Genomic DNA, 17,904 nt, shown 5'->3' with positions numbered 1-17,904 from the left:
TCAGCTCAGGGGTTTGAACTCGCAACCTTCCGGTTAATAGTCCAACGCTCTAACCACTAGGCTACGCTGCCGCCCCTGGGAAGTATTGTTTGACCGAAGTGTTCAGCTCATATGACCGGCAATCAATCATCAATTCCCTGGCAGATGAGTTAAAGTTGGACCGAATCAGACATTGCAGAATAGACTAATAATATAATTTCTCTATTTGCAGTTTGATCGGTGGCTCGGACTACAAGTTGATCTACCGGCACTACGCAACACTGTACTTTGTGTTCTGTGTGGACTCCTCTGAGAGTGAGCTCGGTATTCTGGATCTAATACAGGTGGGTTGGCAACTGTTGCTATGTTACCGTCTGTAACTCTGTAGAACAGTAGGGTTGTGTTACCATCTATAACTCTGTAGAACAGTAGGGTTGTGTTACCATCTATAACTCTGTAGAACAGTAGGGTTGTGTGGTGTGTTACCATCTATAACTGTAGAACAGCAGGGTTGTGTTACCATCTATAACTCTGTAGAACAGTAGGGTTGTGTTACCATCTATAACTCTGTCGAACAGCAGGGTTGTGTTACCATCTATAACTCTGTAGAACAGTAGGGTTGTGTTACCATCTATAACTCTGTAGAACAGTAGGGTTGTGTTACCATCTATAACTCTGTAGAACAGTAGGGTTGTGTTACCATCTATAACTCTGTAGAACAGCAGGGTTGTGTTACCATCTATAACTCTGTAGAACAGTAGGGTTGTGTTACCATCTATAACTCTGTAGAACAGTAGGGTTGTGTTACCATCTATAACTGTAGAACAGCAGGGTTGTGTTACCATCTATAACTCTGTAGAACAGCAGGGTTGTGTTACCATCTATAACTCTGTAGAACAGTAGGGTTGTGTTACCATCTATAACTCTGTAGAACAGTAGGGTTGTGTTACCATCTATAACTCTGTAGAACAGTAGGGTTGTGTTACCATCTATAACTGTAGAACAGCAGGGTTGTGTGGTGTGTTACCATCTATAACTCTGTAGAACAGTAGGGTTGTGTTACCATCTATAACTCTGTAGAACAGTAGGGTTGTGTTACCATCTATAACTCTTTCGAACAGCAGGGTTGTGTTACCATCTATAACTCTGTCGAACAGCAGGGTTGTGTTACCATCTATAACTCTGTAGAACAGTAGGGTTGTGTTACCATCTATAACTCTGTAGAACAGTAGGGTTGTGTTACCATCTATAACTCTGTAGAACAGTAGGGTTGTGTTACCATCTATAACTCTGTAGAACAGCAGGGTTGTGTTACCATCTATACAGACAGTCAGCTGTACTGTCCACTCACCTCTCCTTTCCCAGACAGTCAGCCCTATAGGACTCGCAATCACAGCCGGTAGTGATACAGCCTGGAATCGAACCAGGGTCTGTAGTGACGCCTCTAGCACTGAGATGCAGTGCTTTCAAACACTTGAACATTTTTATGGTGGTGGTAGTTGGGGTGGGTTCAAGTTGATGACCTGTATCCACTTTCAATGCTAACATATCATTAAATAGACAGAAGACAACGCTTTCAAACCTGTATTGTTTTTGATTGTGTGGTGGTGGAGTTGCTGTTCAAGGTTATGACAAGTCGGGATATGCTTTAGATACGCTTCTTGTCTTGATCTTCAGTGACCACTAATGACCCTTGAACTCACGATACATGACATTGTAAAGCCTACTGATGGGTGTGTATTGAGCAAATATACACTGAGTGTACAAAACATTAAGAACACCTTCCTAATATTGAGGAACCCCTCCCCCTTTTGCCCTCAGAACAGCCTCAACTCCTCCAGGCATGGACTACAAGGTGTTGAAAGCGTTCCACAGGGATGCTGGCCCATGTTGACTCCAATGCTTCCCACAGTTGCGTCAAATTGGCTGGATGCCCATGGGGTGGTGGACCAATCTTGATACACACGGGAAACTGTTGAGCGTAAAAACCCAACCCAGCTGCTGGGCAAACTTTGTTTATTATCTATGCAAAGTAACTTTAACTCTACCGACATGTAGGTATTACCTCGACGAACTGGCACATTGACTCTGTACCGGTACCCCCTGTATATATCATCCACATTGACTCTGTACTGGTACACCCTGTATATAGCCTCCACATTGACTCTCTACCGGTACCCCCTGTATATAGCCTCCACATTGACTCTGTACCGGTGCCCCCTGTATATATCATCCACATTGACTCTGTACTGGTACACCCTGTATATAGCCTCCACATTGACTCTCTACCGGTACCCCCTGTATATAGCCTCCACATTGACTCTGTACCGGTGCCCCCTGTATATATCATCCACATTGACTCTGTACTGGTACCTCCTGTATATAGCCCCCTGTATATATCATCCACATTGACTCTGTACTGGTACACCCTGTATATAGCCTCCACATTGACTCTGTACCAGTACCCCCTGTATATATCATCCACATTGACTCTGTACTGGTACACCCTGTATATATCATCCACATTGACTCTGTACTGGTACCTCCTGTATATAGCCCCCTGTATATATCATCCACATTGACTCTGTACTGGTACACCCTGTATATAGCCTCCACATTGACTCTGTACCAGTACCCCCTGTATATATCATCCACATTGACTCTGTACTGGTACACCCTGTATATAGCCTCCACATTGACTCTGTACCAGTACCCCCTGTATATATCATCCACATTGACTCTGTACTGGTACCTCCTGTATATAGCCCCCTGTATATAGCCTCCACATTCTGTACCGGTACCCACCTATATATAGCCTCCACATTTACTCTCTACCGTAACCCCCTGTATATAGCCTCCACATTGACTCTGTACCAGTACCCCCTGTATATAGCCTCCACATTGACTCTGTACCGTAACACCCTGTATATAGCCTCCACATTGACTCTGTACCGTAACACCCTATATATAGCCTCCACATTGACTCTGTACCGTAACCCCCTGTATATAGCCTCCACATTGACTCTGTACCAGTACCCCCTGTATATAGCCTCCACATTGACTCTGTACCGGTACCCCCCTGTATGTAGCCTCCACATTGACTCTGTACCGGTACCCCCCTGTATATAGCCTCCACATTGACTCTGTACCGTAACACCCTGTATATAGCCTCCACATTGACTCTGTACCGGTACCCACGTGTATATAGCCTCCACATTGACTCTGTACCGGTACCCACCTGTATATAGCCTCCACATTGACTCTATACCGTAACACCCTATATATAGCCTCCACATTGACTCTCTACCGGTACCCCCTGTATATAGCCTCCACATTGACTCTATACCGTAACACCCTGTATATAGCCTCCACATTGACTCTGTACCGGTACCACCCTGTATATAGCCTCCACATTGACTCTGTACCGGTACCCCCTGTATATAGCCTCCACATTGACTCTGTACCGGTACCCCATGTATATAGCCTCCACATTGACTCTGTACCGTAACACCCTGTATATAGCCAAGTTGTAGAAACATCATCAAGCATGATCAATGGAAACAGGATGCACCTGAGCTCAAGTTAGTCTCATAGCAAAGATTCTGAATACTTATGTAAATCTGATATTTCTAATATCCTGTTTTGTCTTTGTCATTATGGTGTGTAGTTTGTAGATTTAATCCATTTTACAATAAGGCTGTAATGTAACAACATGGGTAACAAGAGAAGAGGTCTTAACGAATGCACTGTAGGTTGTGTATTACATCATTCTTACATACATTACTATTACCAGACACACCTACTCATTCCAGGGTTTTTCTTCATTTTTTACTATTTTCTACATTGTAAAATAATAGTGAATACATCAAAACTATGACCTGGCCTCCACAATCACCCGACCTCAACCCAATTGAGATGGTTTGGGATGTTTTGGACCGCAGAGTGAAGGGAAAGCAGCCAAAAAGTGCTCAGCATATGTGGAAACTCCTTCAAGACTGTTGGAAAAGCATTCCAGGTGAAGCTGGTTGAGAGAATGTCAAGATAATGCAAAGCTGTCAAGGCAAAGGGTGGCTACTTTGAAGAATTTAAAATATAAAATATATTTTGATTTGTTCAACACTTAAAAAAAAGGGTTACTACCTGATTCCATATGTGTTATTGCATAGTTTTGATGACTTCACTATTATTCTACAATGTAGTAAATACTGAAAATAAAGACACACCCTGGATTGTGTCCAAACCTTTGACTGGTACTGTATACTTAACATAAGATGGATGACTTGACAATATCTCCTCTGTAGGTGTTTGTGGAAACTCTGGACAAATGCTTTGAGAACGTCTGTGAGCTGGACCTCATTTTCCACATGGATAAGGTGAGTTCATCTCCATGGAAACCATTTACAAGGTCAGCGTTGCCAAGTTTAGGCTTGTGACACTCTTTGATGCATTAGAGTAATAAATACACTTCTGTGTATAACATGGCAGCTGGTTTATAGACACAATATGCATTCAATATGAGGAAAGCCTTCAGGAGGGAATGACTAGCAGGGGAAGCCTTGCTGAGGCAGCCTAGATGAAACCCTGCTGTGTGGAGCTAGGTAGTAGCAGGGAAGCCTTGCTGAGGCAGCCTAGATGAACCCCTGCTGTGTGGAGCTAGGTAGTAGCAGGGAAGCCTTGCTGAGGCAGCCTAGATGAAACCCTGCTGTGTGGAGCTAGGTAGTAGCAGGGAAGCCTTGCTGAGGCAGCCTAGATGAAACCCTGCTGTGTGGAGCTAGGTAGTAGCAGGGAAGCCTTGCTGAGGCAGCCTAGATGAAACCCTGCTGTGTGGAGCTAGGTAGTAGCAGGGAAGCCTTGCTGAGGCAGCCTAGATGAACCCCTGCTGTGTGGAACTAGCTAGTAGCAGGGAAGCCTTGCTGAGGCAGCCTAGATGAAACCCTGCTGTGTGGAGCTAGGTAGTAGCAGGGAAGCCTTGCTGAGGCAGCCTAGATGAAACCCTGCTGTGTGGAGCTAGGTAGTAGCAGGGAAGCCTTGCTGAGGCAGCCTAGATGAACCCCTGCTGTGTGGAGCTAGGTAGTAGCAGGGAAGGCTTGCTGAGGCAGCCTAGATGAAACCCTGCTGTGTGGAGCTAGGTAGTAGCAGGGAAGCCTTGCTGAGGCAGCCTAGATGAAACCCTGCTGTGTGGAGCTAGGTAGTAGCAGGGAAGCCTTGCTGAGGCAGCCTAGATGAAACCCTGCTGTGTGGAGCTAGGTAGTAGCAGGGAAGCCTTGCTGAGGCAGCCTAGATGAAACCCTGCTGTGTGGAGCTAGGTAGTAGCAGGGAAGCCTTGCTGAGGCAGCCTAGATGAACCCCTGCTGTGTGGAACTAGCTAGTAGCAGGGAAGCCTTGCTGAGGCAGCCTAGATGAACCCCTGCTGTGTGGAACTAGCTAGTAGCAGGGAAGCCTTGCTGAGGCAGCCTAGATGAACCCCTGCTGTGTGGAGCTAGGTAGTAGCAGGAAAGCCTTGCTGAGGCAGCCTAGATGAAACCCTGCTAAGGCAGCCTAGATGAAACCCTGCTGTGTGGAGCTAGGTAGTAGCAGGAAAGCCTTGCTGAGGCAGCCTAGATGAAACCCTGCTAAGGCAGCCTAGATGAAACCCTGCTGTGTGGAGCTAGGTAGTAGCAGGGAAGCCTTGCTGAGGCAGCCTAGATGAAACCCTGCTAAGGCAGCCTAGATGAAACCCTGCTAAGGCAGCCTAGATGAAACCCTGCTAAGGCAGCCTAGATGAAACCCTGCTGTGTGGAGCCAGGCAGTAGCAGGGGAAGCCTTGCTGAGGCAGCCTAGATGAAACCCTGCTAAGGCAGCCTAGATGAAACCCTGCTGTGTGGAGCTAGGTAGTAGCAGGGGAAGCCTTGCTGAGGCAGCCTAGATGAACCCCTGCTGAGGCAGCCTAGATGAACCCCTGCTGAGGCAGCCTAGATGAACCCCTGCTGAGGCAGCCTAGATGAAACCCTGCTGTGTGGATTCAGGTAGTAGCAGGGGAAGCCTTGCTGAAGCAGCCTAGATGAAACCCTGCTGTGTGGATTCAGGTAGTACAGACCTAGGTCTGTTGGAGGTCTGAGGGGCTGACCTAGGTCTGTTGGAGGTCTGTTGGAGGTCTCAGAGTGGCTGACCTAGGTCTGTTGGAGGTCAGAGGGGCTGACCTAGGTCTGTTGGAGGTCTGAGGGGCTGACCTAGGTCTGTTGGAGGTCTGAGGTCTGATGGGCTGACCTAGGTCTGTTGGAGGTCTGAGGGGCTGACCTAGGTCTGTTGGAGGTATCAGAGCGGCTGACCTAGGTCTATTGGAGGTCAGGGGCTGACCTAGGTCGGTTGGAGGTCTGTTGGAGGTCTGATGGGCTGACCTAGGTCGGTTGGAGGTCTCAGAGGGGCTGACCTAGGTCTGTTGGAGGTCAGAGGGGCTGACCTAGGTCTGTTGGAGGTCTGTTGGAGGTCTGATGGGCTGACCTAGGTCGGTTGGAGGTCTCAGAGGGGCTGACCTAGGTCTGTTGGAGGTCAGAGGGGCTGACCTAGGTCTGTTGGAGGTCAGAGGGGCTGACCTAGGTCGGTTGGAGGTCTCAGAGGGGCTGACCTAGGTCTGTTGGAGGTCAGAGGGGCTGACCTAGGTCTGTTGGAGGTATCTGATGGGCTGACCTAGGTCTGTTGGAGGTATCTGATGGGCTGACCTAGGTCTGTTGGAGGTCTGATGGGCTGACCTAGGTCTGTTGGAGGTATCAGAGCGGCTGACCTAGCTCTGTTGGAGGTCTGTTGGAGGTATCTGATGGGCTGACCTAGGTCTGTTGGAGGTATCTGATGGGCTGACCTAGGTCTGTCGGAGGTCTGTTGGAGGTATCAGAGGGCCTGATCTTGGTCTATTGGAGGTATCAGAGGGGCTGACCTAGGTCTGTTGGAGGTATCAGATGGGCAGAGCATACCAGCGTGGTCAGAGCCATCTTGGTTTCATTTAGGCCTAGTAACTGAAAATGTAAGTCATATTATATTGCATTGTTGGTCTTGTTTGTGCGTTTCTGAGCGATTTTCGATCAATTCCCGGGTTCACTTAATGTTTTCGTATGTATCTGAGCAGGCAGAAATGCAGCCTGTGTGACACATTTTTTATCATGCAAAGTTTACCTGCAACATGTACTGATAAAGAGGAATATGTAGACCCACGATTGTTCTGCTATGGGGAGCAAAGTTCTATATTAGTTTCTACAGAGAGTGTAGTGGTTGAACCATTCCCTATAACCAATTTGTAGGAACTGTCAATGGGTAGGGGCTCTGGGTCTATCTGTGATTGACTGGAGGAACTGTCAATGGGTAGGGCCTCTGGGTCTATCTGTGATTGACTGGAGGGGCTCTGGGTCTATCTGTGATTGACTGGAGGAACTGTCAATGGGTAGGGGCTCTGGGTCTATCTGTGATTGACTGGAGGAACTGTCAATGGGTAGGGCCTCTGGGTCTATCTGTGATTGACTGGAGGGGCTCTAGGTCTATCTGTGATTGACTGGAGGGGCTCAGGATCTATCTGGGATTGACTGGAGGAACTGTCGATTGGTAGGGGCTCTGGGTCTATCTGGGATTGACTGGAGGGGCTCTGGGTCTATCTGTGATTGACTGGAGGAACTGTCAATGGGTAGGGCCTCTGGGTCTATCTGTGATTGACTGGAGGGGCTCTGGGTCTATCTGGGATTGACTGGAGGGGCTCTAGGTCTATCTGGGATTGACTGGAGGGGCTCAGGATCTATCTGGGATTGACTGGAGGGGCTCAGGATCTATCTGTGATTGACTGGAGGGGCTCAGGATCTATCTGGGATTGACTGGAGGGGCTCTAGGTCTATCTGTGATTGACTGGAGGGGCTCAGGATCTATCTGGGATTGACTGGAGGGGCTCTAGGTCTATCTGTGATTGACTGGAGGGGCTCAGGATCTATCTGTGATTGACTGGAGGGGCTCAGGATCTATCTGGGATTGACTGGAGGGGCTCTGGGTCTATCTGTGATTGACTGGAGGGGCTCAGGATCTATCTGGGATTGACTGGAGGGGCTCTAGGTCTATCTGTGATTGACTGGAGGGGCTCAGGATCTATCTGGGATTGACTGGAGGAACTGTCGATTGGTAGGGGCTCTGGGTCTATCTGGGATTGACTGGAGGAACTGTCGATTGGTAGGGGCTCTGGGTCTATCTGGGATTGACTGGAGGAACTGTCGATTGGTAGGGGCTCTGGGTCTATCTGGGATTTGACTGGAGGACTATTTAAAACCCATTTGTACTGTGTGTTGGGGCAGAGGTCACCAACCACCCATATACAGGGGGTACCGGTACAGAGTCAATGTGGAGGCTATATACATGGGGTACCGGTATAGAGTCAATGTGGAGGCTATATACAGGGGGTACCGGTACAAATCAAATGTATTTATATAGCCCTTCGTACATCAGCTGATATCTCAAAGTGCTGTACAGAAACCCAGCCTAAAACCCCAAACAGCAAGCAATGCAGGTGTAGAAGCATGGTGGCTAGGAAAAACTCCCTAGAAAGGCCAAAACCTAGGAAGAAACCTAGAGAGGAACCAGGCTATGTGGGGTGGCCAGTCCTCTTCTGGCTGTGCCGGGTGGAGATTATAACAGAACATGGCCAAGATGTCCAAATGTGGACGCCCAATTTTTCAGTTTTTGATTTGTTAAAAAAGTTTGAAATATCCAATAAATGTCGTTCCACTTCATGATTGTGTCCCACTTGTTGTTGATTCTTCACAAAAAATACAGTTTTATATCTTTATGTTTGAAGCCTGAAATGTGGCAAAAGGTCGCAAAGTTCAAGGGGGCCGAATACTTTCGCAAGGCACTGTATATACAGGGTGTTTCGGTACAGAGTCAATGTGGAGGCTATATACAGGGGGGTACCGGTACAGAGTCAATGTGGAGGCTATATACAGGTGGTACTGGTACAGAGTCAATGTGGAGGCTATATACAGGGGGTACCGGTACAGAGTCAATGTGGAGGCTATATACAGGGTGTTACGGTACAGAGTCAATGTGGAAGCTATATACAGGGGGTACCGGTACAGAGTCAATGTAGAGGCTATATACAGGGTGTTACGGTACAGAGTCAATGTGGAAGCTATATACAGGTCCACTACATTACCTTGTTATATACCTATCATTTACAGGTCCATTACATTACCTTGTTATATACCTATCATTTACAGGTCTGCTACATTACCTTGTTATATACCTATCATTTACAGGTCTGCTACATTACCTTGTTATATACCTATCCTTTACAGGTCCACTTCATCCTTCAGGAGGTGGTGATGGGGGGGATGGTGCTGGAGACCAACATGAATGAGATCGTGGGCCAGGTAGAGCTGCAGAACCGCATGGAGAAATCAGAGGTTAGTCAGTTCACTTATTGGTCCTGTTGTTAGTCCTCTGTTAGTCTGGTGACTGGTCCTGTAGTTAGTCCTCTGTTCGTCTGGTGACTGGTCCTGTAGTTAGTCCTCTGTTAGTCTGGTGACTGGTCCTGTAGTTAGTCCTCTGTTAGTCTGGTGACTGGTCCTGTAGTTAGTCCTCTGTTAGTCTGGTGACTGGTCCTGTAGTTAGTCCTCTGTTCGTCTGGTGACTGGTCCTGTAGTTAGTCCTCTGTTAGTCTGGTGACTGGTCCTGTAGTTAGTCCTCTGTTCGTCTGGTGACTGGTCCTGTAGTTAGTCCTTTGTTAATCTGGTGACTGGTCCTGTAGTTAGTCCTCTGTTAGTCTGGTGACTGGCCCTGTAGTTAGTCCTCTGTTCGTCTGGTGACTGGCCCTGTAGTTAGTCCTCTGTTAGTCTGGTGACTGGTCCTGTAGTTAGTCTGTCCTCTGTTAGTCTGGTGACTGGCCCTGTAGTTAGTCCTCTGTTAGTCTGGTGACTGGTCCTGTAGTTAGTCTGTCCTCTGTTAGTCTGGTGACTGGTCCTGTAGTTAGTCCTCTGTTAGTCTGGTGACTGGTCCTGTAGTTAGTCCTCTGTTCGTCTGGTGACTGGTCCTGTAGTTAGTCCTCTGTTAGTCTGGTGACTGGCCCTGTAGTTAGTCCTCTGTTAGTCTGTTCACTGGTCCTGTAGTTAGTCCTCTGTTAGTCTGGTGACTGGTCCTGTAGTTAGTCCTCTGTTCGTCTGGTGACTGGTCCTGTAGTTAGTCCTCTGTTAGTCTGGTGACTGGTCCTGTAGTTAGTCCTCTGTTCGTCTGGTGACTGGTCCTGTAGTTAGTCCTCTGTTAGACTGGTGACTGGTCCTGTAGTTAGTCCTCTGTTAGTCTGTTCACTGTTCCTGTAGTTAGTCCTCTGTTAGTCTGGTGACTGGTCCTGTAGTTAGTCCTCTGTTAGTCTGGTGACTGGTCCTGTAGTTAGTCCTTTGTTAATCTGGTGACTGGTCCTGTAGTTAGTCCTCTGTTAGTCTGGTGACTGGTCCTGTAGTTAGTCCTCTGTTAGTCTGGTGACTGGTCCTGTAGTTAGTCCTCTGTTAGTCTGGTGACTGGTCCTGTAGTTAGTCCTCTGTTAGTCTGGTGACCGGTCCTGTAGTTAGTCCTCTGTTCGTCTGGTGACTGGTCCTGTAGTTAGTCCTTTGTTAATCTGGTGACTGGTCCTGTAGTTAGTCCTCTGTTAGTCTGGTGACTGGCCCTGTAGTTAGTCCTCTGTTCGTCTGGTGACTGGCCCTGTAGTTAGTCCTCTGTTAGTCTGGTGACTGGTCCTGTAGTTAGTCTGTCCTCTGTTAGTCTGGTGACTGGTCCTGTAGTTAGTCCTCTGTTAGTCTGGTGACTGGTCCTGTAGTTAGTCCTCTGTTCGTCTGGTGACTGGTCCTGTAGTTAGTCCTCTGTTAGTCTGGTGACTGGCCCTGTAGTTAGTCCTCTGTTAGTCTGTTCACTGGTCCTGTAGTTAGTCCTCTGTTAGTCTGGTGACTGGTCCTGTAGTTAGTCCTCTGTTAGTCTGGTGACTGGTCCTGTTGTTAGTCCTCTGTTAGTCTGGTGACTGGCCCTGTAGTTAGTCCTCTGTTAGTCTGGTGACTGGCCCTATAGTTAGTCCTCTGTTAGTCTGGTGACTGGCCCTGTAGTTAGTCCTCTGTTAGTCTGGTGACTGGTCCTGTAGTTAGTCCTTTAGGGCTGTTATTCTAGACTCTAGACCTTTAGGGCTGTTATTCTAGACCTTTAGGGCTGTTATTCTAGACTCTAGACCTTTAGGGCTGTTATTCTAGACCTCTAGGGCTGTTAGTCTAGACTCTAGACCTTTACGGCTGTTTGTCTAGACCTTTAGGGCTGTTAGTCTAGACCTTTAGTGCTGTTAGTCTAGACCTTTAGGGCTGTTAGTCTAGACTCTAGACCTTTAGGGCTGTTAGTCTAGACTCTAGACCTTTAGGGCTGTTAGTCTAGACTCTAGACCTTTAGGGCTGTTAGTCTAGACTCTAGACCTTTAGGGCTGTTAGTCTAGACTCTAGACCTTTAGGGCTGTTAGTCTAGACTCTAGACCTTTAGGTTCCTAGTGAATACGACCCTGGTCTCCCAGACAGAGATGAACGTTCCTCGGTTCCTAGTGAATACGACCCTGGTCTCCCAGACAGAGATGAACGTTCCTAGTGAATAAGACCCCTGGTCTCGCAGACAGAGATGAACGTTCCTAGTGAATACGACCTCTGGTCTCCCAGACAGAGATGAACGTTCCTCGGTTCCTAGTGAATACGACCCTGGTCTCCCAGACAGAGATGAACGTTCCTCGGTTCCTAGTGAATAAGACCCCTGGTCTCGCAGACAGAGATGAACGTTCCCAGTGAATACGACCCCTGGTCTCCCAGACAGAGATGAACGTTCCTAGTGAATAAGACCCCTGGTCTCCCAGACAGAGATGAACGTTCCTCTGTTCCTAGTGAATACGACCCCTGGTCTCGCAGACAGAGATGAACGTTCCTAGTGAATACGACCCCTGGTCTCCCAGATAGAGATGAACGTTCCTAGTGAATACGACCCCTGGTCTCCCAGACAGAGATGAACGTTCCTAGTGAATAAGACCCCTGGTCTCGCAGACAGAGATGAACGTTCCTAGTGAATACGACCCCTGGTCTCCCAGACAGAGATGAACGTTCCTCGGTTCCTAGTGAATACGACCCTGGTCTCCCAGACAGAGATGAACGTTCTTCGGTTCTTAGTGAATACGACCCCTGGTCTCCCAGACAGAGATGAACGTTCCTAGTGAATACAACCCCTGGTCTCCCAGACAGAGATGAACGTTCCTCGGTTCCTAGTGAATACGACCCCTGGTCTCGCAGACATAGATGAACGTTCCTAGTGAATACGACCCCTGGTCTCCCAGACAGAGATGAACGTTCCTAGTGAATACGACCCCTGGTCTCCCAGACAGAGATTAACGTTCCTTGGTTCCTAGTGAATACGTCTCCCAGACAGAGATGAACGTTCCTAGTGAATACGACCCCTGGTCTCCCAGACAGAGATGAACGTTCCTCGGTTCCTAGTGAATACGACCCCTGGTCTCCCAGACAGAGATGAACGTTCCTCTGTTCCTAGTGAATACGACCCCTGGTCTCGCAGACAGAGATGAACGTTCCTAGTGAATACGACCCCTGGTCTCCCAGACAGAGATGAACGTTCCTAGTGAATACGACCCCTGGTCGCCCAGACAGAGATGAACGTTCCTCGGTTCCTAGTGAATACGACCCCTGGTCTCCCAGACAGAGATGAACGTTCCTAGTGAATACGACCCCTGGTCTCCCAGACAGAGATGAACGTTCCTCTGTTCCTAGTGAATACGACCCCTGGTCTCGCAGACAGAGATGAACGTTCCTAGTGAATACGACCCCTGGTCTCCCAGACAGAGATGAACATTCCTAGTGAATACGACCCCTGGCCTCCCAGACAGAGATGAACGTTCCTCGGTTCCTAATGAATAAGTCTTGTCTCCCAGACAGAGATGAACGTTCCTAGTGAATACGACCCCTGATCTCCCAGACAGAGATGAACGTTCCTAGTGAATAAGACCCCTGGTCTCCCAGACAGAGATGAACGTTCCTCGGTTCCTAGTGAATACGACCCCTGGTCTCCCAGACAGAGATGAACGTTCCTAGTGAATTCGACCCCTGGTCTCCCAGACAGAGATGAACGTTCCTAGTGAATACGACCCCTGGTCTCCCAGACAGAGATGAACGTTCCTAGTGAATACGACCCCTGGTCTCCCAGACAGAGATGAACGTTCCTCGGTTCCTAGTGAATACGACCCCTGGTCTCCCAGACACAGATGTCTCCCAGACACATGATGTCCATAACCAGACCCTTTAGTCTCCTCTCTCTATTACACCTGATGAGTTCATTTCATTGCTGTGTATTTCATCATCTCCACAGCTGGTGTAGAAAAGCCTCAAAGCAGAGTTGTGTCTGTTTCAGGGGGGCTTCTCTGCAGCGCCGGCGCGGGCTGTCTCCGCCGTCAAGAACATCAACCTCCCAGAAATGCCTCGCAACATCAACATCGGAGACATCAATATCAAAGTGCCCAGCCTCTCTCCTTTCTGACCATGGAGTGGAGCAGGGGCTAGGCCCAAACGGCACCCTATTCCCCATATAGTGCACTACTTTAGACCAGAGCCCTATGGCACCCTATATAGTGCACTACTTTAGACCAGAGCCCTATGGCACCCTATTCCCTATATAGTGCACTACTTTAGACCAGAGCCCTATGGCACCCTATATAGTGCTCTACTTTAGACCAGAGCCCTATGGCACCCTATATAGTGCTCTACTTTAGACCAGAGCCCTATGGCACCCTATATAGTGCTCTACTTTAGACCAGAGCCCTATGGCACCCTATATAGTGCTCTACTTTAGACCAGAGCCCTATGGCACCCTATTCCCTATATAGTGCACTACTTTAGACCAGAGCCCTATGGCACCCTATATAGTGCACTACTTTAGACCAGAGCCCTATGACACTCTATTCCCTATATAGTGCACTACTTTAGACCAGAACCCTATGGCACCCTATTCCCTATATAGTGCACTACTTTAGACCAGAGCCCTATGGCACTCTATTCCCTATATAGTGCACGACTTTAGACCAGAGTCCTATGGCACCATATTCCCTATATAGTGCACTACTTTTAACCAGAGCCCTATGGGGGCTTCTGCCCTTTTGGTCTAATGTTTATTTATTTTACCTTTATTTAACCAGGTAGGCAAGTTGAGAACAAGTTCTCATTTACAATTGCGACCTGGCCAAGATAAAGCGAAGCAGTTCGACAGATAAAACGACACAGAGTTACACATGGAGTAAAAACAAACATACAGTCAATAATGCAGTATAAACAAGTCTATATACAATGTGAGCAAATGAGGTGAGAAGGGAGGTAAAGGCAAAAAAGGCCATGATGGCAAAGTAAATACAATATAGCAAGTAAAATACTGGAATGGTAGTTTTGCAATGGAAGAATGTGCAAAGTAGAAATAAAAAAATAATGGGGTGCAAAGGAGCAAAATAAATAAATAAATTAAAATTAAATACAGTTGGGAAAGAGGTAGTTGTTTGGGCTAAATTATAGGTGGGCTATGTACAGGTGCAGTAATCTGTGAGCTGCTCTGACAGTTGGTGCTTAAAGCTAGTGAGGGAGATAAGTGTTTCCAGTTTCAGAGATTTTTGTAGATTTTTGTAGATTTTTGTTCCAGTCATTGGCAGCAGAGAACTGGAAGGAGAGGCGGCCAAAGAAAGAATTGGTTTCTTTCCATATAGTGGAAAGAATATTCCACTATATGGAATAGGGTGTATAGGTAGTGCACTATATAGGGAATAGGGTGTATAGGTAGTGCACTATATATGGAATAGGGTGTATAGGTAGTGCACTATATAGGGAATAGGGTGTATAGGTAGTGCACTATATATGGAATAGGGTGTATAGGTAGTGCACTATATAGGGTGTATAGGTAGTGCACTATATATGGAGTAGGGTGTATAGATAGTGCACTATATAGGGAATAGGGTGTATAGGTAGTGCACTATATAGGGAATAGGGTGTATAGGTAGTGCACTATATAGGGTCTATAGGTAGTGCACTATATAGGGAATAGGGTGTTTAGGTAGTGCACTATATAGGGAATAGGGTGTATAGGTAGTGCACTATATATGGAATAGGGTGTATAGGTAGTGCACTATATAGGGAATAGGGTGTATATGTAGTGCACTATATATGGAATAGGGTGTATAGGTAGTGCACTATATAGGGAATAGGGTGTATAGGTAGTGCACTATATATGGAATAGGGTGTATAGGTAGTGCACTATATAGGGAATAGGGTGTATAGGTAGTGCACTATATATGGAATAGGGTGTATAGGTAGTGCACTATATAGGGAATAGGGTGTATAGGTAGTGCACTATATATGGAATAGGGTGTATAGGTAGTGCACTATATAGGGAATAGGGCGTATAGGTAGTGCACTATATATGGAATAGGGTGTATAGGTAGTGCACTATATAGGGTGTATAGGTAGTGCACTATATAGGGAATAGGGTGTATAGGTAGTGCACTATATATGGAATAGGGTGTATAGGTAGTGCACTATATAGGGTGTATAGGTAGTGCAGAGCAGCGAGGGAGGAGGCTGACTGTATGTTGGACAGGTTCATTGTTACTGTGCTGTTTTATTGATGTGTGAATCCTGGGGCTCCTCTCAAAATGATACAACTAAATATACCACTGCTTTTCTATTTATGAAATCACAACCAGCTTTTTCCTGTCAGGACATTATCCCTCTAACCTTCTGTCAGGACATTATCCCTCCATCCTTCTGTCGGGACATTATCCCTCTAACCTTCTGTCAGGACATTATCCCTCTAACCTTCTGTCAGGACATTATCCCTCCATCCTTCTGTCGGGACATTATCCCTCTAACCTTCTGTCAGGACATTATCCCTCTAACCTTCTGTCAGGACATTATCCCTCTAACCTTCTGTCAGGACATTATCCCTCCATCGTTCTGTCAGGACATTATCCCTCCATTGTTTTGTCGGGCATTATCCCTCCATCCTTCTGTCGGGTCATTATCCCTCAAACCTTCTACCAGGACATTATCCCTCTAACCTTCTGTCGGGACATTATCCCTCTAACCTTCTGCCAGTACATTATCCCTCTAACCTTCTGTCAGGGCATTATCCCTCTAACCTTCTGTCAGGACATTATCCCTCCATCATTCTGTCAGGTCATTAGCCCTCCATCCTTCTGTCAGAAGATTATCCCTACATCCTCTGTCAGGACATTATCTCTCCATCCTCTGTCAGGACATTATCCCTCCATACTCTGTCAGGACATTATCCCTCCATCCTCTGTCAGGACATTATCCCTCTAACCTTCTGTCAGGACATTCTCCTTCCATCCTTCTGTCGGGACATTAGCCCTCTAACCCTCTGTTGGGACATTATCCCTCCATTCTTCTGTCGGGACATTATCCCTCCATCCTTCTGTCGGGACATTATCCCCTTATCCTTCTGTCGGGACATTATCCCCCCATCCTTCTGTCAGGACATTATCCCCCCATCCTTCTGTCGGGACATTATCCCCCCATCCTTCTGTCGGGACATTATCCCCCCCGTCCTTCTGTCGGGACATTATCCCTCCATCCTTCTGTCGGGACATTATCCCCCCATCCTTCTGTCGGGACATTATCCCCCCATCCTTCTGTCGGGACATTATCCCTCCATCCTTCTGTCGGGAAATTACCCCTCTAACCTTCTGTCACGACATTATCCCTCTAACCTTCTGTCAGGACATTATCCCTCTAACTTTCTGTCAGGACATTATCCCTCTAACCTTCTGTCAGGACATTATCAAATCAAATGTATTTATATTGCACTTCGTACATCAGCTGATGTCACAAAGTGCTGTACAGAAACCCAGCCTAAAACCCCAAACAGCACGCAATGCAGGTGTAAAAGCACGGTGGCTAGTGAAAACTCCCTAGAAAGGCCAAAACCTAGGAAGAAACATAGAGAGGAACCAGGCTATGTGGGGTGGCCAGTCCTCTTCTGGCTGTGCCGGGTGGAGATTATAACAGAACATGGCCAAGATGTTCAAATGTTCATAAATGACCAGCATGGTCCGATAATAATAAGGCAGAACAGTTTAAACTGGAGCAGCAGCACAGCCAGGTGGACTGGGGAAAGAGAGAATTAGGGAGAGCACACTTAAATTCACACAGGACACCGAATAGGACAGGAGAAGTACTCCCTCTAAACTTCTGTCAGGACATTACCCCTCCATCCTTCTGTCAGGAAATTTACCCCTCTAACCTTCTGTCAGGACATTATGCCTCTAACCATCTGTCAGGACATTATCCCTCTAACCTTCTGTCAGGACATTATCCCCCCAACCTTCTGTCAGGACATTATCCCTCCATCCTTCTGTCGGGACATTATCCCTCCAACCTTCTGTCAGGACATTATCCCTCTAACCTTCTGTCAGGACATTATCCCTCTAAACTTCTGTCAGGACATCTTTTCCTTTATTCTGTCTTTGTTGAAAACATTTCCCTGTTAGTCTCCACCTGTTGTTTACCAAGCAGGTGACCAATAGGATGTGATTTGATTTCTCCACGTGGGAGACGTGTAGCACAAGGCACAGCTTATTTACCTTTTCCTGTGTGCGTGGGGAAATGACACAGTTCTCCAGTTTTGTGATTTGCACAAGATAATGACTACGATGTTGCTGTTGATCCCAATGGGCGTTAATAATGACATGTTATTGTAGCTGCGTTCTGTTTTGAATGTTTTGCATTTATCAGTGTTAGTTTGTCCGTTGGTCTGTAATGAAAACACACAGTCTACATCCTAAATGACACGGCCCTGGCCAAAGGTGTGTGTGTGTGTGTGTGTGTGTGTGTGTGTGTGTGTGTGTGTGTG

The 17,904-nt window shown here is 47.1% G+C and overlaps 1 protein-coding gene across 2 annotated transcripts in view; it reads left to right on the top strand.

The window, feature by feature from the left end:
* Nucleotides 1–17,904, top strand: part of LOC109876485 (AP-3 complex subunit sigma-2) — a 137,485-nt gene that overhangs the window by 1,456 nt on the left and 118,125 nt on the right. Inside the window, exons 3-6 of one of the 2 annotated variants that reach the window (XM_031820394.1) lie at nucleotides 212–323; nucleotides 4,281–4,352; nucleotides 9,279–9,386; nucleotides 13,408–13,657. In XM_031820394.1, the coding sequence (XP_031676254.1) occupies nucleotides 212–323; nucleotides 4,281–4,352; nucleotides 9,279–9,386; nucleotides 13,408–13,533 (418 nt within the window). In that variant the 3' untranslated portion in view covers nucleotides 13,534–13,657. Of the gene's footprint in view, nucleotides 1–211; nucleotides 324–4,280; nucleotides 4,353–9,278; nucleotides 9,387–13,407; nucleotides 13,658–17,904 lie in introns of those variants that run through there. The other variant, XM_031820395.1, reaches the window with a different exon arrangement.

Source organism: Oncorhynchus kisutch, unplaced genomic scaffold, assembly GCF_002021735.2.
Source record: "Oncorhynchus kisutch isolate 150728-3 unplaced genomic scaffold, Okis_V2 scaffold3334, whole genome shotgun sequence".
In the NCBI taxonomy this organism is placed as follows: Eukaryota; Metazoa; Chordata; class Actinopteri; order Salmoniformes; family Salmonidae; genus Oncorhynchus; species Oncorhynchus kisutch.
This window is presented reverse-complemented; position numbering and strand designations above follow the sequence as displayed.